General features: G+C 43.3%; 1 protein-coding gene across 1 annotated transcript in view; it reads right to left on the reverse strand.

Moving 5' to 3' along the window:
* Positions 1–786: 786 nt before the first annotated feature.
* LOC115320319 (ovochymase-2-like) overlaps positions 787–27,992 on the reverse strand; it is a 51,276-nt gene continuing 24,070 nt past the window's right edge. Inside the window, exons 8-13 of the mRNA XM_042291269.1 lie at positions 22,310–22,360; positions 21,205–21,290; positions 20,411–20,502; positions 17,752–17,996; positions 7,439–7,572; positions 787–975 (exon numbers count right to left, since the gene is read on the reverse strand). Coding sequence (XP_042147203.1) covers positions 787–975; positions 7,439–7,572; positions 17,752–17,996; positions 20,411–20,502; positions 21,205–21,290; positions 22,310–22,360 — 797 coding nt within the window. The remainder of the gene's footprint in view (positions 976–7,438; positions 7,573–17,751; positions 17,997–20,410; positions 20,503–21,204; positions 21,291–22,309; positions 22,361–27,992) is intronic.

A 27,992-nucleotide genomic window follows, 5' to 3' on the forward strand; every position in this document is an offset into this window, starting at 1 on the left:
AATCTGTCCTTGCTAAGAAGGCAGAGAAGTCAGCAATGCTTTTTCTATTAAGCTTGCTGAGACTGAAGAAAGTAGTGAGTGAGGAAGTTAGCAGATACAACAGCACGCGGATTGCGAGCAGCTCCCCTGGAATTCACGGCGCTGCCACCTCTCTGCTTGGAGATAGGCGGATCTAAAAAGTGACGACTAGCCAGTCTTTCTAAGAACCATAGTTCGGTGCTCGTGTTCCATCGGCCAGAACGCAAGTTGCCAACACTACCTAGAATAAGGAAAGCCCGTACGCTCTCACATCGACGTCATTCCAGTGAGGTCGAGCGCGGACACAGAATAGACTCGTGTGCCGCGTCAGCGGTCGGCTGTGTCCTCGTGTCCAGTCAATGCGTCAAAAAACGCTCGGTGTCAGGCTCGGACACAAATGCTGAGTTGGCGCCATCCGAGTGCGATGACGTTGCGGGGAGATAGAGGAAGCTGTTCACAGGCTTCAGTTATTTTTGGTTGTGTTTGCTACACCCGGACTTATAATGTGAGACATTACCATCATAGAAATTTACAGTTAATAATTAACCGCTAAATTACCGAAACTCGGGGTCCTTGCTGAACGCACTCACAGATACGTCTCATTTCGCTTTGGCATCATCGATGCGACAATGACTAGAACATCATAAGTAACATTCAACAACTAAATTATCGAGACACGAAGTCGTAACTTAAATAATGATGACTGCGATTAGTGCTTGGGGATGTCGAGCAATGTAGCGCCTTCGGTGTGGTGCCGTTGTTGGGATCTCATCGATTGTTGACAGTGCACCAGGGCTCCTTGGTCACGTTGTAGACGAAGTCGTGGTACTTCTGCACGAAGGTGTAGACGCCTGGAAAGCCCTCGCGGCCGCACCCGATCCCCGTGGACACGAGCCCCAGCTGCACGTACTTCCCTTGCACGTGCGATCGAGACACCAGGGGGCCCCCGCTGTCGCCCTGTGGGAAAAAAAGTTGGTTATCCAAGCGGTTTAATATGGTGTCAAGACACTACCCCATCAATATTTTGCGGCAGAGTCGCGAAGCTTTTTAATAAAGCAAAAAACTCAACTGCTTCGAAACAGAAACCGAAGATGAACACAGAGACACATGGCCGACTAGCAGACCGAGGAGAGGGTGGAAATGTGGAAAAGGAGAGAGTTGCCGGAAGTCACGTGGCTATCGCTCCCTACGAAAATTACTAGATTACCTCAGTTTTGAAACTCCCGTAAAGGGGGGGGGGGGGTGTATACCCCCACGGGAGTTTGAAATGACGGGAGGCGGACCAGAGGGGGTGAGGAGGGGGGGGGGGCCCTCACCTTCTCTAGTCCGCCTCCCGTCATTTGAAGCGCCATCCAGATTTTTGTTTCAAAACTGTGCATTTCATAAAGTACAATGAAACCCCATCTAGACGATGTGCTTCAAAACATGTATTCCATAAAATTCACCGAAGTTACAATAGGTGACCGGCGTTTGGCAGCAGCCGCAAAGCACTCTGGGTATTCTTCACTTCCGGTTCGTAGCTAGCAGCCGACGCAGCCCCAGGACGGCTATGGAAGCGTGTGCGGGTGTTGAAACCCGATCAATCCGGGCCACCTTCCTCTGCTGCCGGGTGACTTACGCACTTCTGAACGTCTCAACTTACGTCTACGGATATGTTAAGTAGTAGTCGGTACGCAGAAGTATCGAGAACGGCCACGAAAGCGCAGAGCGAGTGCGGCCGGCAGCAAGCTGCACTCGCACCGCGCTTTCCGGGTCTTCGCATGAAAACTCAGGTTAGATGTTTCGTTTTCCTTTTGAGCCAGCGTTTTTTATTTGGGTACTGTTTATTTTTGATGGTTGCGTTAGATCACATCACGACTGAAATAGGAGCGAATGTAAGCCGTAGGACGCGGCCAGCTGAAATGCCCGATCGGAGGTCTGGCGTACTTTTCTGATTCTGTTAGAACACCTGAGACTGGGTAAGAAAATCTTGAAGCAATCAAAAGTTGAAGACAGGGAAAGAAGTCGGTCAGACGGCGTTTACAACTCAGGTAATATGTTTTCTCGCGCGATTGAAACGCCACTTCCGTACACAAGTTAGTTTCGATGACATCTGACTACGTGACAATCCTTGCTTTTTAACACTAAAAATTGGTTTGCTCTGTATGTTTATACAGCCATGATGGAGATGCGCCTCAACGGGTAATCGGTCTCTTAGCAGTAGATGACAAATTTAGCCAGTGCAGTACAACCGCTAACCTGGGGTTTTTAACATGCATCACGCAGTAGTGATCACACGGACCCGTGCCGGTACGAAACTCATCCAGATCGAAACGGGCGACGGCGGTGGGGAACCGAGCCCAGGAGGTTCCCAGCGCAAGCTTTCGCTCCACGCTCCGAGCTGAGACGCGTTAGCCCACTCGGCCACTTCCTCCCCTGCTTTTGAACACTCACGCGTTTTTGGTACTTCGACTAGGTTGTCCCCCGTAAACTACCATATCCCCCACCCCCTCTCACGTTTTTTTTTTTTTTTTTTTTTTTTAATGATGTCGAGTAAGAAAGCATGCATGAACGAGCACCGATTGTGATATGAGCTACGCAGGGTCGTACTACCGCTTTATTATCGGTCAATATGAAGGTGCTGCCATTGCTTTTACTGCTTTATATTACAGCAAGCTGACCTGTTCTTTTGTTTATTTATATTATAGTAAGCCACCCATTCACCGCCGCTTCGCGGGAACAGTCTGCGGCGGCTCATTACAGAAAAAGTTAATCCGAGCTGTCGATATAAGAATTAAACGGCCTGGCGATGGCACTTTATGTCGACGAAACGTCATGCTATGAACTGATTGCCTGCGAGATGGCATCTCGCGTTCTCGCGGATGCCTTGTACAACAAGCAGTGCTCACCCATTCGCGGCTTAATCGAGACCTTTTTGGTGGGTGCCAAAAGAATGTTAGAGATCGTTATTTCCCGCGGCCCCTACCTGAAGACAGAACACGTTCTACTGGCCTGTAACAATATTGGCCACGCATAAACGGTCACCGACGTTTGTCTGTCACAGGTCACTTCACTCGCTTAACAGCGACGACCCATCGTTGCTTCCATGCCTTGTTTCACGGGAATTGGAACATCGTATGCCCTCTATGGCTTGCGTTAGAGCAACGTACCGCGGAACTGCGAACCATTTTCACCGCGAAAACAGCACGGCTACCACGCCTAGAAGGGCTCTTGATGCAGCTGGACGCGCCACGACCGGCACCGGACGAACCGGAACCGTGAAGTCACGTGGTGCCTCGCTTCAGATGACGAAACTTCCGGCTCGGACGACGGGAGGCTAAAGCGCTGAACATCCTGACTTATCCAAGTATACCGTCATCGTCTGATCGGGTCGCGGGCGCTCCTATTGGATGCCCGCGACGCGTCGCCATTTACGGCTCATGACGCATCCCACATCCGGGCGCGCACGCTCCTCTTATACTTCGTTTCAGCTTCGGTCCGAGCGCGGCCGATGTTATGAGCCGAAGGGCCAATCAAACAGCGAAAGAGGCATGACGTCATGGCGTGCTCTCTGCAGTTGATAGGACCAGCCGGTATTCGCCGTCTCTCTCTGCGTGCCCCTCAGCCGGCTAGTCCTATCAAACGCAAAAAGCACGCCATGACGTTGTGCCTCTTTCGCTGTTCGATTGGCCCTTCGGCTCATAACATCGGCCGCGCTCGGACCGAAGCTGAAACGAAGTATAGTTTGCTGTGGTTGCCGGTGATACACCGCCGTTTGCAAGAACGCTCCGATTGGTCTATTGGTGCCGGCGCCGCGCCTCCGCGACAAACTAGAGTGGAGGTGACGCTCCACCATTTTTGGCTCAAGTGCGTCCCAGCATGCACCAGCTTAGCGGTACTCGTTTCTAAAATCAATCCAGTGCTTTACGGGAGGCGAGCCGTAGGATGAGATAAGGGAGGGGGGAGGGGGGGTACTGCCTGTGCAAGCAGGGTCTGTGGGCGGTTCCGTAAATGATCTAATTTATTCTGTACTTCGTTTCAGCTTAGGTCCGAGCGCGGCCTATGTTATGAGCCAAAGGGCCAATCATACAGCGCAAAAAGCGCAGCGTCATGGCGTGCTCTCTGCGCTTTATAGAACTAGCAGGCAGAGGGGCACGCAGAGACAAACGGCGAATACCGGCTCGTCCTATCAACTGCAGAAAGCACGCCATGACGTTGTGCCTCTTTCGCTGTTTGACTGGCCCTTCGGCTCATAACATCGGCCGCGCTCGGACCTAAGCTGAAACGAAGTATAGTAACATTGTCCCTACCCCACCGCGAGTTCGTCTTCGTCCAAATCATCGGCTTGGTGCTCGGGCGTGCCATACGGAATAAATCTTCCTTCCTTTGATCGCTTAAACATTTATATCGAAGCGAAACAGATTGGCAGGTACCGCGAACGACAGTTCCGAAGTAGCAGTCCTACGTCCGTCCCGCATCGCCTATGCGTCCTCCAGGCCCCGATACCTCGCCATATTGCTGATGACGTACTATATGTACTTCCGGTAATCTTTGCAATTTTTATTTTTAAGGCCTATATGTTCCATTGCGCGAAAAGGCGGCGTCTGCGTTGTGCCAGAAATATGGTTATAAAAATGCGTCATCAAGCACACGTCGCTCAAGGACAACACATCTTTCAACTTTCAACAAACAAAATGTGTTTGTTGAAAGTTGAAAGATGTGTTGTCCCGTCCCCTGTCTTTACGTATATAACTCTTTCTAAACCTACATCATTACCAACGCGCTCACTAACAACTGAACTTCCACAATATTAGTGTGTTGGTTTGTATACAACCGCTGGTCCCACGTATCTCTCTTATCTCGCAGAAACCATAGCTTTCATAAAACATTGAGTGCTGATCGGAATTGTGGTTTGATTAGAAAGTTAACACGACTGATCGCTACCCTTTAATAGACTAATTAATCGATAAATCTGCTAGTCGATTTTTCGCCGGTCATATTGCATGAAAGACGTTAAAACTACACATGTGTTTACTATTTTTACTATGTCATAAATGGCATATTGAATTCTCATTTTAAACTTCCCGCTGCGACTCCTCCAGAAATATGAACTTTTAAACTTAAGTCATTTTTAAGTTACTATTTAAACAGTACTATCACCCTTAGTGACAGTCAGCACGCTGAAGTAGTTTACCGTGCAAGCCTGTGTCATAAAAGAAATAAAGACGTCATAAATATTAAAGCAGAATTTTTTTACTTTTTGGTGAATTTCTCCAGCACAATATTCCAATTAAACGAAAAAAAAACATAAAAATTTCAATTAAGGCATAACTTTAATAATCTGTAATTTTAATCGATGAACTGCCTATTCCCGATATATATACCTTAGGTTAGGGCGGAGGATGATCAGAATTAAAATCTCGTGAAGGTCGCCAACGCTTATCAGTAAAAGAGTGTCGCGGCGGCCAGTGCGGTCTGTGTCGTGGTGCGGGTCGTTTGTTGGAGCTGCAGAGTCTACTGTGTTTGAATAGAAGATTGCTTTGCCAGAAATCCATAATATTAGCCTCTTGATCTCCGTGGCCCTCAACAAGACGATTGAAGCGGGTGAACACACACTACCAAGAAGAGCATCTAATAACACCAACGTTGCTGCGTAGCTCGGTTACACTCATTTATTACACTCGCGGACGATATATTAGAACAGTTTTGTTTCACTTGTTTCAGTCGTCCTGCCAACATGCAGTTTGTGGATCGTAACTAGAAGAGGCACTCTCTCCTCATCGTAAGGTACTAAAATTGTTCCGACTCCGAAAAACTTATCCACACCATGGCACAGTAAAGGGAAACATTGGCCAGAGAGGAACTCAATAGCACGGTAATTTCCGATACAACAGTAACTTTTTTTCTAGCTAAATATATATGTCATTGTAAAAGCTAAAAGGAAATAAAAATGCATTGAACCTGCGATTTTACAGCTCACAGTACCAGTATTGTGTTATCAGGTTTGGAATTCATTGTTACGTTGAATTCCCACGCTGGTGAACCGATACATACATTTCAAAAGAAACAAATATTTAACAAATAGTGCAGTTCACCCGGAGACAAGTATCCGTCGTGGCGATCCATGCTTCCCAACATCTGCCTAGAGCAGACGACGCATCCACACGAGCAATTATTTAAATTTAGGCCGTACGCTGGTAACACGATTCGATCTTCACTGAAGTATTAACACGTACCGCACCATTTCCCGCTAGAATTCTTTTTCCACCGATACTATCCGACAAAATACACACAAGAATCTACGCCTTCTTGCGCGCGAACGTGGAGAGCATAGGGGGCGGCCGTGCTTTTATCCCCGCTTTAAAGATGATGATACCGCGACAGTAGCGCCACCTCTAGGTCGGTCTCGAGGCCATACACGTAAGCAGTCTTAAGTTTCTTCGGAGTATTTTAAGTTTTCTTTTAATCAATGTATTAGCAGTTTTTTTTTCATAAGCCACACAAAAGAGTTTGATAGATATATATATACATATTTTTTTTTAAATATTGAGTGCGTGTTTTAGATGATCTACGACTTTGATGATATTTGATACGCTATAGTTTGAACGGAGCGTTACCATAAAAAATAGAGTGAGTGCACCTCCAACCGGCTAATGGTTTTCGGGGGGCAGAGAAAACACGAATTTTGAGCCGCAAATCGTATTTCTATAAATAAACTGTCATAAACAATGATAACAAACACACACATACACACTTTAGCGAGCATAACTACCCTGCCGTGTCCCTTTAATCAGTTTTGTTGATATATATTTTTGTAAACTGTTTCGCGCTTGTTATGGCGGGTGCCCCCGTATACACAACTTTTCTTTTTGCCGCAAAAACGAAGTGCGCACGGCTCAACGCTCAGCCTCCGCCTAAATGTAGCACTGGTGATCGAGACCAGATGCCAAAATTTCAGAGCTCGCCGTTATCTTATGAAAATAAGAATTGATTTTCTGAAATCATTCAGTTGTATATGGCGACCGACCAAATCCACGATTGCATGGAGACGAACCAACACCTCCTAGACAAGAAGGCCTAAGTGTTGCATTTTTTGCGTCACTAACGAAGGCCACCATAGGCCACAAATTGGGCACGACTACGGCGTCACTGTTCGGCTGGGATTTGGGTGCTCTCTGATTGGACACGTGCTCCGGCCGAACGCTAACGCTGCGCTCGTGTCCGATCTGTGGCCCAGGATGGGCGTCTTTAGTAACGAGAGAAAATTAAGCATTTACGCTTACTTATCTACGAGGTGGTGGACGAACGGCGTGAACTACAGGGAATGTACCCCTTTTTAGAAAGCAGCTCTTAGGCGCCCGTTTTCGGGTTGAGCGGCGTCGGCGTCGGCGTCGGCGTAGCCGCACGTTGCATTATGGGACTTTTTCCGTAATGAGCTCACCTGGCAAGTGTCTTCCTTGAGTCCTCCCGCGCAGATGTTGGTGTCCAAGATGAGGCTGCCAAACTTGCTGACGCACTCTGCGTTGGAGACGAAGGGCACCTCAGCGTCCTTGGGCGTGTCCCTGTCCCTGCCTCCTGCAAGCCCAACAGCTTCGTCAACTATACGTTGGGGTCCGTGTTTTCGGTGATTATCGATAAAAAACAGAAAATGAATCCCGAATTTTATTTTCACAAAATCGGTACCCCCCCCCCCCCCAAAAAAAAAAAAAAGAAAAAAAAAAGAAAAAACAACAGCAACAAAAAAAACATTAACAAAGTTTTGGGGAAAGAACTTTAAAACTATATATTTATTTTGTATTGATCCTGAACAGTGCTGTTTCTTTCTTCGGAAATCATGCCCATTAGAAAGTTTCAGTAGATTTAGTAGATAGTTCCGATACCCCACTAACGGTGCCCGATAACGATACGACACATGCAAAAAGGCGTAGGCGGAGTGTTGGATATCGTTATGGGATGTCCTTTTTCTTCCCTTATCGGTACGGGAACGTTGTTTTCAAGTATTCAGGTCACACACGTATTCCCTGGAATTCGGAAAATCCCCTGTCCTATTTTCTACAACATAAACTCCGAGAAACACCGACTTTTTTTTCTTAAACTGAATGCAAAGATTAATTGACACCGAAAAACCCCGTATTTGTGAAAACAAATGAAATAAAAAAAAAAAAAAAAGCTCGAAGCACTGAGTAAGTTATAGAATTTAGAGCAATGAGACTTCAGTCACATGCATATTGCTTAAAATAATTATTGTCCGTCTTGAAAAGCGCTTTCAATAGTAGCTGCTGCGCCAATTATCCGAGTACGCCATTGCTTGGGCATGTATACTCTGACCAGGGTCGCGTCGGCGTTCGGCGAGGGCTCAGATCCAATCACGGGCTTCATGTCCAAGAAATGGAGACCGTCAATGTTGCTTGGTGGGGCTTTGAAAAGAATTCTATTCTAGGGAACGCTTTTCCGTCCACCAAAAATGTTAAAACAGCCCGCGAAAGGGGGCAACAATGGCTACTGAATTCTCGTCTTCGTTTCTGAAGCTCAGGAAGTCGCACTCTCGAATCGCAACCACCGCCGATATACCTTTTGGCAAAAGTTTACCCAAGCCTGGGAGTGTAGGTGTACACGGGCTGTACACGCTCGCCTTATCAGTATAAGAGATTCGAAGTAAATAATCGAAACAAGGCGTTGACGAAAGTACGTGCAATTTGCCTTCTGTTTTAGATGTTTGCTTCGGAATAGTTGCTGCTGCAAAAGCCAGCACGCGCAGCAGCGTGACTACGCGTGCTCCTTGGTGCTTGGGTAATTTGGACAAAAAGGTCTATTGCATCTGCTTGCACTTGGCAACAAAATGGCGGCGTCTGCAAGACAATCGGGAAATGGAGTGCGAAGACTCTAAGCGTAGCAAATTGCCGTGTCTAGTCGAAAAACAAACAAATGAAGGCGCCGCCCTCGAAGGCATTGTGCCTTTTGCCTTCTGGCGTGCATCAAATATGTCGCTCTCCGTTTTTTTTTTCTTGACCACTACTACCACTACCCACTGAAAAGAAATATATGAATTTATTTCTTATATGTTTATTGGACACTCATCAGAACTTATTGGGTATTTTATATCGGTTTCATATGTCACATAAGTTTCAGCTAGGCTAGGTGACGCTAGGTACCGCCCAATTCATGTGCTACAAAATAATCTTATGTGCTCACGCCACGACCACACTTCAATCCACTTGGGCAAGTATGCACACATGTAGATACACTACGCAAACCACAAGCATTGGCTGAACCCATACACAAACACGGCACAACAAACATGAATACAACAGCACACCCGATAACTACTGAGCTCTGCGTTTCCGCCTTTAATACAGGTCGTTTTGAGGGTACGTATTTTCTCAGTGACCGTTTAAGCAATAAAAAATATTCCCATCATGTTGATTTTTTTTAGTAATGTCATACCTCTGAGAGTGTTTCGAACGGCTCAGGGGATGGATCTCTAAATAAAAAGTAAACGCTCATGCCGTAATTATTTGAAAGCCAATAAATCAAGGCGCTCCACTGCGGCTCCAAGCCACGTGTTTGCTTTCCCGCGCGGCACGTCGTATACTGAAAAAAAAAATGTTATGAATTTATTTCTGAGATGTTTATTGAACACATTTTCACATCCGTTGGCATATGTTGCCTATCAGTTCTCATATGTCGCATATTAATTTTTGGGTATTTCATATCAGTTTCATATATGGCGTATCAATTTTTGAAGATTTGATATCAGTTTCACATGTCGCATATCAGTTTTTGGATATTTCATATCAGTCCTTATATAGATTCATATATTTTTTCAGTATGGTACTGCACTACTACTACTACTACTACTACCACTATTACTACTACTACTAATAATAATTTGATCTGATTATTTGCACTAGGTATCACGTACATGATACTGGAAATGTGTGGAAAACGCTGTCACAAGTTCTCACGAATATTGGTAATAGAAACAACAACAACAATAATAATAATAATAATAATAATAATATTTTTTTATTGAAGTACACAAAAATAACAACTGTGGTGTCTTGATTGGTGAAACTATAAGTAAGAAACAAAAAGAAAAAAATAACAAGAATAACACAAAACACAAAATTAAAGTTAGTAAAATGCGAATTACTGAACAAGTGGCGGAATACAAGGTCAATACACAGATCATCTATATTCGGAGTGGTGACACCGTTTCGAAGCGACTGGAACTGCGCTTTTGTGTGCTTCCTGAGCACTGAAGATTGACACAGACCCGCGTTTTAACGCTGCGTGTAATCGTTCTGTCTGGCTTTAGATATTTCAAAAGTTATATCGCTCTCCTGCTAAGGCACTCCAACGATTTCGGTTCTGACCATAAAGATAACACAATAAATATACAGAAAAAAAAAAAGGTTTGCAATCCGTCCATGCATTTCGGCCGCCTAAGAATGGCGAGGTATATAGAGCCTACCATAAAGGGTCCAATGAGACCAGATTAATGGCGGCAGTTCAATAAATACGAGCAGCTTGCAAGGTCATTACAGTTAATTGTTTAGCTTTGTTTTGCGATATCGACGGCGGGCGATCGAATCCACGAAAATTAAAACGGACAAGCAATTAAACAAGTTAATGCGTCGCTGCAAATCTAGCGCTTCTGACCTTAGAAGGGCCAGAACTGCTCGATTTCTCTACTCTTTTTTTTTTCTTTGCTTTTGTGGTTTCGTATACAATTTCTATTCGTAATTTCCCACCCTCCAATCCTCTCTCTTCTCTCCTTTCCCCGTTATCTTATTTAATCATACGGCTTTTAAAGTTAAAATGCAACTACCGGAAACACATCTACATATTAAGGATAAAGTCGACATCATCCGTCTAACGGTATGCTTATCTATAAATCGTACAAGAACGCGATGCTTATCCTAATCCTTGAATTAATAATAAATATAAGTAAAGCATACGCAGTTCATCTCACCTCATCCCGTAAACGTGGACATTTCGTTTGGACTTTCCGACGTCCAAATTAACATTAAGACTTTTGTTTCCTCGTTTTTTTGTTTTTTTTTATTGACGCCGTTTAACTGTGTACAGGTGTAACTTAGTTCAGGTTGACTAACTTTGACATATGGTAGTGGTTTCCTTATTTGACAGCAATAGTACAAAGTAGAGATATATTCATGCGGCAAAGCAGTTCACTTTCGGAAACTTGCTAGTCTGTGTAAATAAAATGTTCGTAGCAAATAAAGGCTGCGCCATTTTTTCTCAAGGTAAGAATTTTGCTCCTTTGTTTATATATTTTGGTTGTAAAATTCGCACAAAGTGGCTGATTTAATTTACACGTCATAAATCGCTCTCAAACTCATTCTACGAATGTATACTCTGTTGGGATTCGTCAGGCCGCGGAAAGCATAACGCTACTTAAGGAGACGACTACAAGTTCGCTTCTCATCTTAAAGTGTTTGACAAACAACGGCGGCGCCATCACGCTTCCGCGAGCCACATAGGACGCCCATCGCTGCAATGAACGTAATGAATAGTGCGTACAAGGAGGCCCTCAACACATCCCGATGTAAAAATTATAACCGTGCTCGAAAGCGAGGCCACTGTCCTTGCGCAGATGATACATTCAAAAGCCCACATTATTGCGCCTTGTTTTTCGTCCGACTCCTTCAGTAGGTGTCGCTGATTGGCGGCCAGATTGCGGTGCGCGGATGTTGACGCATGGGTATCAATATAGAATAGACTCCTTTTCAAAATACCTTCAGGCAACAGTGGCGGCGGCCACCATACTCGCCGACGCAGCGCTATTTCTCGTAGCTGTTCACGCCGAAGGCCGACGCAGTCCTTGTCTCCGATACATGCTCAGAGTGCGTGCCCAAACAATGGCGGACGCGGATAGTTGGTACAGAGGGAGTTGGCCGGCTGCCAAGAGCGTTCGGGACAACGACAGCAATGCTCCGAGAAACTGCGGGAAAAAAAGAGACCAGGGCGCGGCCGGGAGAGCAGAACCCCGAGCTCTGCTTGGAATATTCGCGACTCCAATTCATTATGGGTGGTGCCACTCGTTTTCTAAAATGGCGGTTATAGTGAGGGTCGGAGATGCGCTCCGGTACACCAGTTGCTGAGCATGTCTACCGTGTTGGCTTCACAGAACGCCACAAATTATTCCTGCTTATAGACGCTTTACACACGCGCCAAAATACAGCCGCCATTGCTGACCTCTTCTTGTTTTACCGAGATACCAAGCCACTGAAATTGGTGTGGACGAGCCTCCACAAAAGCCAATGCTGGGGAGAAAGACAGAATAAAATCTAAGATGGCAATAACCTGGCCTGCTATGGTAATAATGAAGTGAAGTAAGCGTAATAAGCGGAAACAAAAACTGAAGGTCAGTTATGGCGGTGCACATGCACAGCTGCTGCGAAGCGTCAATACGAGGAAGCTAGGCTGTTATGAGCTCAGGACATCTCTTTATCCTCAAACCAAAGCTGCGTTTAGAGTAATATCTACACCAAGAGGCACGTTTTAATTTTGGAACAAAACTGAAACTAACCTCTATCTTTTGGTTTAATTTCTCGGAATAGCTGTTACTTTTAGGTTTTTCATACCTCAAGATGTGTCTCCCAGCGTAATTATTGAGCTAAAGAGGTTCGCGGAAACTTTATTTTGGGACATACGTGTTCGATCCAGCACTTAAAATATGTTGGACTGTTCAGTGTCCCTTTAAAGACAGGGTCTTTCATACACCTTAGAGGTAACATAAAATATTGTATTGCCCCCCCCTCCCCCCCCCCCCCAAAAAAAAAAAAAAAAAAGAATCGACCTTGATATTTGTGTGTCCTTGCTGCCTTTTCTCGCTCAGATAATTGTCGTGTGAAAAAATAATCTGCCTGCCTTTTAATGAATTTTTGTTTTGTATTAAGATGATTAATTGTTTTAGCATTATTTTCAGCACAAGAATACCAAATCAATTGAAATTTTACAAAATATAGCCGCGGGTGTTGAGTTTAGACTATGTTTACAAAACGTATAAATTATTTGTTTTGTTTAAGACGTATTTTAATGATTTTTCAACCACCTTGACCTTACTTCATTTTTTTGGGAAGAAGAGGGGTGAGAGATGGGGAATACGATGAGGTTGAAATGTTTAAAAATAGTGCCGGATACCGGCTTCTCGAATGAACTTAAGCAGAGAGTCCAGCACGATCTTCCTGTGCTGTTTGTCGCCCCTGGTCGCGTTCACTCTACGAAAGTTTGGGTCGATGACAAGCGGGGAGGTCGTATATGGTGGCCCCCCTTGAGCGTACAGTGCCTCTGCATTCCCAGAGAAGACGTATTATAGTTGCTGGACCCTCACTACAAGAACCCAAAGACAGAATCCGAGTCATAGAGGAGAAGTATATGTTCTTAAAGCAACGCGGGACGCATGGGACTTTATATTGCATCCAGTGTTTGTTTGTTTGTCTATCTTGATAACGATTTCAGAGGTTTTCCATATACGAAAAAGAAAACAAAACGAGACCTTTCTGGATAGACAATTACGGTTAAATGGCGTATTTTTGTGATCGTTTGGTTTATTGGGGGTCTACATTGCAGCCATTTGTATAAACAATAATAATACAATTAGATGTTTTAATACGTAGTTTTTCAAGCTCAAATATAATTTGCTGCTTATGATCGAAATTCAAAGGCGCGAACAAGTATGGCAATCAAAAGTGTGCAAATTATCACTGGTGCCAATTGCAGCTTTTTTTAATTAACAAGTTATAAAATAAAAATAGTCGAAAATCAAAGAAAACATTCTAGCTAATGTGAAAAATTCATATAAAATTACATTAGTTGAGGTTAAAGCATATAGTGCTATCAAAGTCGCGACTTTTGACTATAGGCAAAACTCCGATGTCGCGGTCAGTCCCTCCTGAACGAATGCCCCCCCCCTTACACACAATACACACACACGCACAAAATTAGTTCATTTTCTTTAAATTACCAACTTTTTTAGGACATTTAGTTCTTTAATTTTTACTCACCGTCATTTTGCCAATCTCAGCCTTTCCAGTTTGAAGGAACACCTACCTGCTTGCAGATTTCGTTGGCGTTGGAAACCGGTGAAACAGAAGTGAGTTTAAGTATTGAGTATACGAGAAAAATCACCGTGTCTTTGAATTAGCGCCGCGTGTTTCACACTGCGCGTGCGTGGAACCCAAAATTAGTCTTTGATTGGCTCATGGCGACGACACGCATGCGGAGCACGTAACTCTAACGCAAACGCACAGCGCTTGTGTTTGCTGCTATGCGCAATACTAAACCTCTCTAGTTAGGTGCGATTCCATACCGGCTGCAGCACTGCATTTGGACAGTGAAGAGTGCTGTTCGCACTCGGAAATGACTTTTCGCGAGTCATAATCGCGAGCAGTTCCGCCGCGCTTGCTGAGCAGGAGAACGGGGGACCCTCACTATGACGCTTCCCGTTTCCGCCGCGAGAGGGCGAGCAACGAGCTGGAGACGCGAATAGAGCCAACTGCCTTTGTCTCCGCTGCTTTCGTCGGACGCATCAGAACGCAGAACGCCGGCGTCCGGCGTTAGGCTCTGGCATTCGAACGCATTCGACGAGCGGAATGGAGACAACGGCAGCTAGATTTAGGTCTACCCACTAATCGCTTGAATCAGAGCTCGGCGTTCTGACATACGTCCTCGCACGCTCTTCTCTCCTCATTTCCCTCAGTTTCTCGGCGCGTAAAAAAGAAAACCCAAGAGGCGGGAGAAACAACGCCGAGACACAAGATACGCTACGATAAGAGTTCGCCGGCTGCAAAAAGGCAAAGGAATTACCAACAAGAAAAAACAAAGTCGTGGAGAAGGAGAACGTGGCGGCGATAAGAGAGGGCCGGAAGGTCAAGACTGGACATCGGTGTCTGCTGCGTTCCGTGCATAACGAAATGCTGCAGATGGGCGTTTGATTGATAAACAGAAAAACCACCTCTAAATACGTTTGGTGGAGCGCGCTTTTCAACATATGGGTTTGAGGTACCAGAAAAAGGCTACGAAGAATAAAATAACACTTGGCTTCAAACGGAAGATGAGCTCGGTACACGCTGATCTCGACGGGCAGACAAAGAGACGTTCAAATTCTGGACAACCGCTTCTTTTTGTAGTTTGTTACAACCATTTCTGACGCAGTAGACAAACGCTCACGTGAGGTTATTGCGCAGCTGGCTCGGAATGCGCATTATATTGTCTCGAATGACAGATGAGGCGACGAATGAAAGAAAGCTAAACGTGTAATTTGGCAAACTTGCACCGAAAAGAAGAATCCACAGATGTAGCGTCGCAGGCTTCAAAGGTTGCCGAAGTATCACGATCGAGCGCAAGAGCGAGACTGACTCTTACGGCGCGGAGCAGCTTCTTTTAAGTCTTCCCTTGGAGCCTAGAATATTCCGCCTCGATCCTTCTCGAACTATATATTCTGAATATGAATTGGCTAGGCGGTTTCCCCACCTTCTCGAATATTCCGCTTTCATAAAGAAAGACAAAACGTCACGCATTGCCAAGAATCGAACCCGAGCCACCGGCCTGTGAGCCAAACGCGCTGCCTACTTGGCTACGCAAGCTTGTTTGCGCCCTAACATTTTGTTCGTTACTACATCAGCACTTCACTGCATGTCAGAACAGGCCTTTAATCGGCAATTTCGGGTGGAAGGGAAGAAACAATATGAAAGTATTTCGTTTCTGACGGCGTGACGCGCCGAAGTCGGAATTGAGCCTCGATTTGAGTGGACCATAACTGTGGGTTTTAAGTTCAAAATGGAAGCAGTTTTAACTGCGCTCCAGATAGATTCGTTACTGGTTTCTCTTGACTTTTGTGATTTGGTCGGGATTTCCGTTCGCTGCTGCGGAACGTTCGGCTGCTTCTATGCCGATACCGAAAAGAAATATCACCGATATCACGTCCAAGTCACCACTTGTCGCGAAGGGGTAAGAAACAAGAGCGAACCGCCTAGATCGAATCTGCATATCTCGCGCCGCGCCCGCTCTCGTACACCGTAGATACCAATTCATAATACATCGCACCAGCCTTGGCACCACAGCCGCAGCCACTATCTGTTAGCAACGACTTTTACCGATGATACAGAAACAGCATAATTTAGAAGCGTAGAAAACTGGGCCAGTTGGAGATGCATCGGGATGAGAGTACGGCGGAAACAAACAACGGACCAGTAGAAGAGTAACACACAGATAAGGCGCTGACTTACAACTGAAATTTAACAGGAAAAACATCCAGGCCGCGAGAAAACCTGAGCAATCCACCACACCCACGTCACCACACACCACGTTCCCATTGGCCTAGATATTCTGTCTCTTTTTATTTCTACATAATTTATATTTCTATGACCGTCTCGGGATTTTAGCTTTATAACAATCTATCGGATATTACAGCGAAGCTGTTTATGGCTAGGTATCCGTGGATTTTTTATGTGCGTCAACAAGACCTCTACGCTCGCACGTGCCGCACGCGCACGCCTAACCCTCATAATAAATTAGAACTAAATTACCAAAATAAACCGCTGGCGAAAGCGCGTGCAAAATGCCATTTGTTTTAGGCTTTTGCTTTGGAACACTTACCGCTCATTCACATTAAGGGGGGGGGGGGGGGGGGTCTCTGTCCGCAAAGCGGTTGCAAACGCGGTTGTATAAAGGTCCAGTACAATCGCACGCGCACTTGATGTCATCAAGTGCGCGTGCAATTAATTGCACTGGATCTTTTCACAACCGTACCTTTCGTACCTTTCGTGCGTACCTTTCGTCATGATGGCCACCGATCAAGACAATAAATGTGTTCGTACCTTTGTTCAAAACTTTGTGTCACGTCTGTGTCGTGTGCTAAACAGCTTCGCCGATCATCCACCTTCACAGAGGGGAATGCATCGTGATTTTTCTGCAGCCTTACTTTAACATCCCGACTTATCCAAGTACCGCCGTCGTTTGATCGTGCCGCAGGCGTTCCTAATAAATGTCGGCGACGCGTCGACATTTTTGGCTCATGGCGCATCCCACATCCAGACGCGCACTCTCCTATTAGTCTGCTGTGGCTGCCGGTGACGCGCCGCCGTTTGCGAGCATGCTGCCATTGGTCTTCTGTACAGATGTCGGTGCCGCGCTGCCGCGCTGCCGCGCTGCCGCGACAAACTAGATTGGCGGCGACGCTCCACCATTTTCGGCTCAAGTGTGTCTCAGACTCCCAGCATGCTCCAGTTTGGCGGTACTTGTTCAAAAAAATCAAATTTATCCAGTGCTTTATGTGCTCTTCGAGCATCGCGTGCCTGTGTTTACCCTCCAGATGCGTACACGTGCTTTCCCCCTCCCCCCCCCCCCCCCCTCCCCGATCTCATTCAATGGCGGCGCGCGCTAGGTTGTTTCATCATCGCGCGTTCTCTCTGTCGCCTGTTGATTCCCCTCTTGCGTTCCGATGCGTGAAAGACGCTTTTTGGAACACTTGCTCTCTCTATAGTCCATAACAACTGAAGAAACTTTAGTCACAAGCTTGTTATGTTCCTGCTGTTTTCTTTTTTTTTTTTATCGAGTTAGTTTTTAACTTTTTTATTAGCTAATTTCGTAACTTCATTGTCTGAGGAGCAATAAAATTTGTGAACTCGCCACGGCCTACGTTTCTCAAGTTACGAGCAACTACAGTTAGTTAATTTTTTTATATGTCGTGAACGAATAAATATTTATAAAATATCTTGGAACACTTGCCGTAGGATTCCCTCCCCCAGCCGCCGATGACACCGCTCTTGCCCGTCGTGTCAACTTCTTCGACAGGGAGGCAGATGCGTCTGACAAAGTCGTTTAATCTAGCACTCTGTGCCAGTTCGATGACGGCGATGTCGTTTACGTAGTTCCTCCTTTTGTACCCGGGGTGGATCACGCATTGGCTCACTGGCCTGTAAAGCCCTTCCCTGAGGCTGTGGGCTCCCAATTTCACGTACAGCTTTTTCTGGCTATGGAAGGATGAGAAAAATGAGACATGGACATGTATTTAGAACGCGCACATCTCGAGTTGATTTACACTGTAAAAGCACGTTTTTCTTAATTGTTGTGAAAGCACTCTACATCTATACTTCGAAACGTCAAAATTAATGCAATAATACATTGTTTAACCATTGAACACTCTGAGGTCAACGTACATTTCGTGGCATCGGAACAAAGCGGGGGGGGGGGGGGGGGGGGTCGCTTTTTCGGACATTTAAGAACTTTCATGTAAACTTACCGGGGTTGAGGGAGGAAAATCTCGCTCGCTTCTCCTCCACCACCACCATCGTGGCCCCCCCTCCCCAAACACACACACAGACACATACGCACTAGGGAGCCTTCGCACAAGCACACACAGACAGACAGACACACGCGCGCACGCACACACACATACAAGCGCACACATCTCGCGAATAGTTCTGACCCCTCGCCTATTTTTAAGGTGTTAAAAGAATTTATGGTATATTCATTACTAACGTTACATACGCGCATCACTTGCTATAATTTTACATTGGATATAGCTTTGAGCTCTAAAGACACTTCATGATAGTATATCGTTTGTCGAAACAAGGCTTTTGTAATTTTTGTACTCGAACACATTCTAAAGCTTGAATTTTTCGACGCACATGTTCTTAGTTGTATTAATATGAAAATAACAAAATGTTTTCAATAAAAAAAACTATCATAGGCCACTGTTCTCAGGAAACTCCGCTGACAGTATATTTTTATTTTTATCCAGGAGAGTAAATTCAAAATTTTGAAAAAAAAAAACAAAAAAACTATTTACACGATGAGTGTTTGACTATTGAAAACGTTGTCACTGGGGAAACACTTCCTACGGTCCGGCCACTCTTGCTTCTCCCTCTTTACCAGTAAGTTTGTTAGGAATACTGCCAATACTGTAACACTTTTTTTAATGCCAAGAATTAAGTTATCAATGAGATTTTTTTTCAACTGCATCATCTTTGATTCAAGTGACTGAACAATCCGATAGACGTGGCTGTTAAAATTAAACTCACTACTCAGTATTATTTTCTTTTAGTGGCAAGAAAGGTAAATGTGTGACAAATGCCATGGCATATAAATATATCTACATTCTCCGTTATTCCTTGCGCGCGCACTGGGTGAAAAACGGAGGGGGGGGGGGGGGGGGAGAGTAAATAAGCGGGACAAACCTCTAAATTCCATATTCACGGAGTGACAAATACAGAACATGAGCATCGTACTTAATATTCGCTATTTTTCTCTATATTGAATTTTAATTTCAAGGTTAACACTCAAAGGGTAACTAAAATCATTTTCTCGATATTAGGGGTGCGACTGTTTTTAGTGAAAGAAGTGTCCCTGAATTACGAGCTGTCATTTTTTCTCAATAAATTGTGCAGTTGATTAAATATGTATATGAAAGTTTTGTTTCGTGTGTCTACGGCGAAACGGAAACTACCGGCTCGAGCATGATAGCAACCCTTGCGATCAGCTGCATGACCTTCGTGTGACGCGAAGTTAGTACCGCGGAACCGCTAAACGTACGCAGCTCCAACCAGTCCTGTAAGACGCTACAGTTGTTTCACTGCTTCGCTTCGTAGATATCAAACATCAGTAGGAAATATTAATACACATTCATAAATTTTGCGACCGAAAAGCGAGTTCGCCACGATGAACGCAGGCTCAGGGCAGTTTCAAAACAATCCTCCACTTACCTTCTGAAAAAAAAAGAAATTCAATCTTAATGGTGTACAATGCACGTTGCAGAAGCGTTGTGGAAGTTGATCTTAAGCTCGCGCTGAGCAGGAACGGACTAAACTATGGCTGCCAATCAATGCCACCTTCCGCACCACGACGCGCTTGTACAAGTAACGAGGCAATAATATTCGTGCGCGATCACTGAGGAGCCCTTGCAAAGTGCGGCAGCTAAAACATCACGTAACAAGCAAAAAACGTCCTCTGGGACGGTTGAAAAAGCAGCAGGAAAACACGGTGAAAGGAGTGACAGTACGAACAAGTAACCTCCCTGAGTACGAACATAACGTCAGGGCACAAGGTCGCTTTACAAAAAGCGAACCCACTGAATGCCAGATGAGAAGCTGGTGTTCGAATTTTTTAATTTGGTTTTAGAGTGTATCGCGGTGTTCCATTGGTGTAATATTTTGGAAATGCTCATACTTTGACTCCGTAAATCGAAATCTGGCATTTTTTTTGGTTCAACCTTTGACCGGAGATGCCCTTTAACAACAGTCACAGCTCTCATTTAATAAAATTGTGGAGAAACAAAATCGATCTCCCCGGAATTACAGGGAACTTTATTAAACTATAGAGAAGAACAATGTCTGGGATTATCAAGACTGAGTCGTGGGAAGGCCGATGCTCTTAGAAGTGTACTTACTCTTCGCAGCAATGAGCTGCGGTTAAGACAAATCTTGGGCTGATGAGGCTTCCCGAGCAAATATACGTATAGAAATCATCGAAAATTGGAACCTGTGAAGAAATAGTTCCTAATGTTAAGAACATGTCTAAAGGTCCCCCGTCGCATACGACACTAAATCTTTTAAAATCAAGAACTTAGTACAACCTGAAATATAAACATTAATTTCCATGATTGAAAAAAGTTGTGTATTCGACTGGCGACTAAGGTTTGAAAGTGTCCCGGAGGTTTTACGTTTGCATAACAACGTTTTTAGGCGGAATATCTGTGATGACACTTTGTAAAAGTTACTTTCTTTTTATAAGTCAGAAATGAGCGACCTACTTCAGAATTAACGTGGACATTTAAAGGTTGAATTTACAAATTGGAAATTATATTTTTCTCTCAAGAACTTAGCACTACCGCACGTTATAAATGTATTATTAACAACGTTTGTTCGTTCATTCGTAAAATTATAAATGGTAGCTTTCAGTGTTTTCTCTCTTGCCATTACGATTTAACACCGCGTGATGCAAGCTTAGCCACATGCTTCGACGACCGCGTAACCAATAATCTATGCTCATAAAGCGACCTCAGTGCCATTTTTATGCATTGTTTTCCAGACTCCGAGTTCCTCGTGACCTCACGGAATTTAGCACTTCAGAATTGTTTATGTTAAAAGGAAGTAGGATTAGACATATCTATGCATTTAGGAAATTAATTTATATTAAATTTAATATAATATTCGTTTCTCTCAACAAAGCAATTTCACTCACCAGCCAAGGATATTTGTGCGGCCGAAACACTGACCCACCGACAATCCTTGCAGTCTCATCGTGCGCCTTTCCACAATCTACCCGACCTAAAAGGCAAAAGATGACACATAAACGTAACTAAGCCGAAGTGGCATAGAGGTCACGCATCCTTCTGCAGGTTCTTTACGTCATGTGTAAGGTTGTGAATGGATGACGTTCAGTGCATATGCGTCAGTAGCATCATAAGTTTCAGTAAATTACAGCAGATAACATTACGATATAAAATGTTACATTTATACGGGCAAGCGATTAAGCAATTGTTCATATCTAGGAAATACTATAATTCTTCGGGGTTGCACGACAGTGATGGGTACAAGGATTGAACATAATTTTAGTGTCTGTTTCTTGCAGCTGAAACAGATTTTGCTAAGTGATAACTAGTTAAGTACGAGTTAGTTTGGCACCTTAATCTATGCAGCATCAGAACTACATTGTACTATTTTAGATTGTATGCATAATATGAGAATGTGAACGCGTTTTAAGTAACACGCTGGCAGATATCACAAAACGGCAATCCAAAGTATGCGTTGCTGCAATTTTTTTTTTGAATTCCAAAAATGGGCAAAAACAAGATGAAGTAGATTTGCTGACTCTACGACTTTGGCAGATAACGTTAATAAACCGTGCTTATCAAAAGGTTCGTTATCTATAGGTTGTGCGCAAATCACTTCTAAATTTCGATAATTGAGCGCAATTCGCAACTGATGTGCGCACAATCTAGATGCATGAACGTTTTTGATAGGGAGGGGGTACCAACGTCCTTTCCCAACGTATATAGCCGAAAGGCGAGAAAATCAACTTCGTCTTTTTAAAGAAACAGTTCACTTTTTTTAAAAAGATATATAAAGGCCTTACAGAATTTAGGGTCTAGTTGGCCGGGTTATCGGGAGAAATTTGGACACACTTTCAAGGAAGGACACTTCCAAATCAAGAAGACATTTCGGAAAGAAATGTAGATGGGTTAAAAGCAGGCTGGATGCGTATTGAAACTTAAAAACGGAAAAGAAAGCTTAGTGTGTGGAAGTGTGGGTTTTGCAATATGAATAAATAATTATTTCGATCTTACTACATGATTGTGGAATGTATGGTATCGTCGATGGAGCCATGGGGACATTGTCTGAAAACGAAAAAATAAACAGTACAGCATTTCAACACTGAGCACACTTAATAAACTGCGCCGATCAAACGAGTATATTGACTCATTAGGCTATATCTGACTATCTTCATGACGAGTAGCAAGAGATGTCCTTATGATAATCACAACTGAGCAGAGTGCATTCCAAACAGGGGAATAGACTGGGAGCTAATTACGGCTTTGAGAACGCAGAATTATTTTTTTAGCAGTTTAGCTCATTCGATGTTCCATCGGACCAGTGACAATAGACAGTAATACTTAAATAATCGATCACGAAAAAGCACTGATTTTAAATAATATTATCTCCCACAAAAGATTGGGAAGCCCACTGGATTTACGACAGCTTGGTGCATCATGCTCCAACTTTAAAACAGAATGCCTTCGAAATTTAAGGCATATATTTTTATTAGTTCTAACTTGCGAGACATTTTTTTGAACATGATTAATCTAAGTAAGTTGAAACAAATAAGTGTTATAATAGATTAAACTTCCATTTAAATTACCTTGTCGAGGTAATCTCTACACTCTTTTAAAAAGATGGTACAAGAGGTCGTCAGAACACCACTGTTTTCCTGATACCTTAGCATAAATATATGATTCTCAGTGAAACGACGGCTTACATTCAAAGACTTCTCAAAAGATTAGGTATAAATATGTGCTCATCAACTCCTTTTACCTTCGTGCTTTTTGATAAAAATGTTTTGGAGATGTGGTATCGATGGAAGGTGTCTTGAAATATTTGTACTGTGTGAACTATACTTAGGAGGCGTAATTATTGCGACTCTTGCATTTTGAATAAACTTTTAGTCAAATTGGGAGGTTAATAATAAAATGAAGACATATCAATAGAAGGGAGGCTCTGGACGTAGAACGAAGGACATTAAAGCACAACATGCTTGTACGGCGTACGCGGCTCTTATGTTTGGGGTCGTCTTTTTCTTGTCATAAGCATTCTAAGAATCTCATTTCAAAGATCCCAGAAGGAGCATAATTTACTAGGACTGGGAAATGGATCGACTAACCTACCGATAAATCGATTAATGTTTTAATAGCGATTAAGTTCACTAACCTGTTAATCGGTAAACCTTTGACGAAACAAACGAGAATAAAAATAAATGGTTTCAGCAAGCAGACATGGACGAGTAAACCTTTATGGAAAACAAATTTTAGATGAAATTTTAACACAAAGTAAATTGTAGGGGCGAGATTTCTAACTCCTGTCAAGTGCAGAAGGTTGCACGCCTCCTAGCCACCCCAGGGCCGTGCGAGTGTCCGTTTAGCGCAGTAGAGACTAGTGTGAACAACTGAAAGGAGGTCGCTCTTGCAGGAGAATCTTAACGGACTTCTTTCCCTCATGCAGTGTCTTCGAACTGTCCTCAACTACACATCGAGGCTGATTTCTAACCAAACTTGTATATAGCACTGTTTAAAACGTTTATTCCTAACTAAAAAAAATCGTCTTAAATATATTATGCATAGAAACGAGCGATACCAATTAATCAGGCAATTAATCGAGCAAAGGTAGCGATTAATGGTGTTAAAATGTTTAATCGACGCCCAGCCCTTCATTGTACTGCTTCTTTTAACGAAGGCGGCGCTGGTGGAAGCGTTTTATCTTATTTACTTTTTTGTAGTTGGGGAAAAAGAAAACAAAATTTGTCTTGTTTACTAAGTGAGGATCTCTCTTCCCTGAAATCTGTACAGCTCATGTAAGTTTTGTTGCCCAGAAAGCAATCGTCATGCTTACCACACATGGAAATTAAGCCGGACATTGAAAACAAAAGCTGATCTGAGTGGAAAGATCTAATATTTTTATTTCAGTTATTTAACTTGTTAAACGGAATTATCAATGTTGAGTCCTTGTAAAAACGTCCACTCCATCTAATCACAGCCAAGGCAAGTTTATGGGTGCCACCACCTATTACTTTCCCACATGTTCCTCAACATCTGTGAAGTTGAGGAACAAAAATAATGGGTGCAAAGGGGCAAAAATAAATTTTATATCTTCGAAATAGAACAAAAAAGTATTCTAAGGGAATTAAAGAAACAGCGGCCGTAAACAGTGCAGGCCAATGTAGCTTTTTCGTTGCAGCTGTAAGGGCTGCGTTCTCAAACGAGTGAAGCATTACGAGGCATGCAATTTTTGTGGATTGACCACTCCAATTACTTCAAAACGTACTGTTATTTCCAAGTTATGAATTTATTATCAGTACAAACATAAGACATTAATATGAATTGAACGGAAGTGTTGGAGCCACCGGGATTTATGATGGCTGTTTTCGAGAACGTTCAATGGCTCTCAGATGGCTAGACATTTAATATTTAATTAATATTTATCTACGTGGTTTATTGAACAAAAATAGCTCATTCGTTTAAGTCGGTGCCACAGGTTCGAAAGACAATTGCTATGCAAAAAGTCTAGCGAATAGCAGATACGCAATTGCTGGATGCAAAAGTGCACCACCTGAAGCACGCTGGAATTCAACCATTGTCGAGTTGAGAGACATAATGATTCCTTTTGAACATACCTCTGCATTTCTTGAAACTTAGAAAAGCTCAGCTACTTCTCGTGCGTTTTTTATACGCTCGTATAAAAACAATGTCGACTGTACTATGTAATCTGACCGATTTTACGCTGTTGCTGATCACATGAAAAATCCTTATCTTAACCCAAATGTTTGCTACATTTGCAAGGCGAACGAATAAAGTTGATCTTATTTGTCTTTTCGCTTATGGTTTTGCTGCAGCTTGGTAAGTTTCTGAAAGGTCGTATTTATTTTTAATGCGATAGAATTCTTTAGCTAGCCCTTCCCCATATTTCGTGGACCTTTCTGGCCCTTTTCTGCTCAGTTTCTCCGCTAAATTTTGCGAACGAATTGACGTCACATGGCCTACAAACCGATTCAGTTTCACCAGCGGGAAAATTTACATCACATGACCTATGTACCGATTTCGTTTCCGCGATAAATTCAGGAGGAAATTTTATATCACGTGACCTGATGTCATGGGACCTACAAACCATTTTAGTTTCCGCGCTAAATTTAGCAGTAAAATAGACGTCACATCAGTTATACGCCAATTCAGTTTCACCGCTACATTTAGCAGGAAATTTCATGTCACGTGACCTGACGTCACAAAACGTACTGTCCAGTTAAGTTTCCCCGCTAAACTTAGCGAAACAAATGACGTCACGTGATCCCACATGTCCCAGAGGTCGTCCTTGACGTCGTCTATGGCTTGGTAACAAAAGGAACATGACGAATGGTGTCACAATTTAGAGATAACCAACAACAGAGGTTTCGCAGCCAATGTTTTTTTTTTACTTCATCGACTGAAATCTAAAACTACCTCCGTAGAATTGTTCAGCTTTCGTTACAAGCAAGAAAGTTAGCAAGCCACGAAATGTTATAATTTCATTGAAAAACCCTTTCGGCGGGTAGTTATATGGTATGAATTGCTTGTCAATGTGATATTTCAACGTAAGAACAGAGTTTACATCCAAGATAGCCAAGAAAATGCATGTTATCAGAAGTATGAGTTACAAAAATTTGAAGGAAAAAAGGGGCGCATATGTTTCATTGGAATTGACGTCAGCCGCCAAAGCGGGCGTCGGTAGCGAGTGATCCTGTGCCGACCTAAGTCACGTGTTTGTAGAAAAGGCACGCCACATGTTGCCGTCTCATCGACGATACTCCGGCGTTTTCTTCATAGTCCCCGATTTGCATGAAAATTTTCTGAATATACCAACAAACATCGCTGAAATATTACCCCAAATATTCGGCCAAACTTTTTTTTCACGAGGTTATTAATTTACAATTTAGGTCCTCATCATGTTTTTCAATGTGCAAATGTCTAGTGGCCGCAGTGAGAAAGTGACGTCAGGGGAAGGCAGGGGTTCACTCTTTGGACTGTAAACGTTGTTCCTAGCTGATTACAAGCGGTTTCATGGTGTCAAGTGAATGCTATGGAAGCTCGCTTCTGTACCCGCGCAGCAGCACGGAACAAATGATTGGCATAGTTCATGTTTAGACTGCCCGCTCGACCTGCAAGCTTGACGTCCCCTGACATGACGGCATTGAAAAGCGAGGGTATATTTGAATTTTGGTTTCGGCGTGCTTTTCACTTGCCGATTTCACAATTACTAGTCAGAGTTTAGCGATATTGAAGAGCATACAGGAAAAGGGTATATGCTGGCGATTCTGAAAATTCAGTTAGTTGGGGTAGATAAAAAAATCGCCGGAGTAAGAGGTACTCCGGCGATTTCTTCATGTTCTCCGATTTGCCTGAAAATTTTCTAAACACACCAAAAACATCGCTGAAGTAGTATCCCAAATATTAAGTAAAAATAATTTTTGCGACATTATTGAATTTACAGTTTTGCTCCTCACAGTGTTCAAACGGAAAGCCTGTACTGGCAAAAAAACAAACAAAAAAACAAAACAAAGTGACGCGAGCGGAAGGCAAGGGTTCAGTCTACAGAGTACAGAATTTGTTCCCCATTGATTTCAAGCAAGTTCGTGGTATCAAATGAGTGCTTTGGTAGCTCGCTCCACTACCCGCGCACCACCATGGAGCAAATGCTTGGCATAGTCTATTGTTTGGACTGTTTTCTCCACTGGTAAACCTGCCTCCACTGACATCATTGCACTGGAAAGTGCGGGCAAATTTGAATGTTGATTTTTTCAACATTTTCATTTGCCGACTTCATGATGACTATTACGAATTTCGCGATACTTAATAGCATCCTAGAAAGAATAAAAGCTGGGAATTCAAAAAATATTGTTAATTGGGGCAGCTAAAAAAATCTCTGGAGTACCCTTTTAAACGCGTAAGTTTCGACGATTTGTTTTTTGGTATATCGGATTTTAGAGAGGCTAACTTTGCCAGAGAATAGCACGGAAAGATTTACTTGTCTAAATTTAAAAACTTTGAAAAATTTTCAGACGGGCTGACATTTTAGAATAGGTACATGCCAGCTAAGGCGACCATTTCGAAAAGTTAACTTGAGGTTAGGTGATTAGTTGGCTCATTATCACTTTACACTCTTCACCGGACGTCTACCGCGGTCGCTGACGCTATCACAAAGGAATGAATTCTTTATTTTAAATGCGCTTTTTATGCTTTCTCGGTCGTTGCTGAGACATTCCATATGGTAGGCCATATCCTGTACATTTGATCACGTAAGTTAGAAAAGTTTCATCAATGTTTTAGAATGGGCGCAGGCCGCAGTTTGTTTACGATCGTTAATGGAGAGGGTAGTCTCATACTCTAGAAATCACTTTTTTGATAAATACTCATATTTTCCCCCGTTACTTCGATTTCTGTTTAGGTCCCTTACCCTCCTAGTGTATATTAACGGGTGTTTAAAAAAAAATCAGCTGAGAATAATCCTGAAAAAGACTCGAATGCCACCTATAACGTGAGTATTCATAGTGAATAAGTTTAAAAAAGGGCACTTGGAAAAAACAAAATCGTCGGAGTAAGGGAATCTGCCGTGGGATCGTCAGGACTTTAATGTGTCATGGCAGCTCTCGTACGAATTGGACAAAATTGAATAAATAACATTTGAATTATTAGTGTTTGCTGAGACAGATCTTTTAGTTTATTTGAAGTC

The sequence above is a fragment of the Ixodes scapularis genome, unplaced genomic scaffold (genome assembly GCF_016920785.2).
Source record: "Ixodes scapularis isolate PalLabHiFi unplaced genomic scaffold, ASM1692078v2 PGA_scaffold2__306_contigs__length_199485367, whole genome shotgun sequence".
In the NCBI taxonomy this organism is placed as follows: Eukaryota; Metazoa; Arthropoda; class Arachnida; order Ixodida; family Ixodidae; genus Ixodes; species Ixodes scapularis.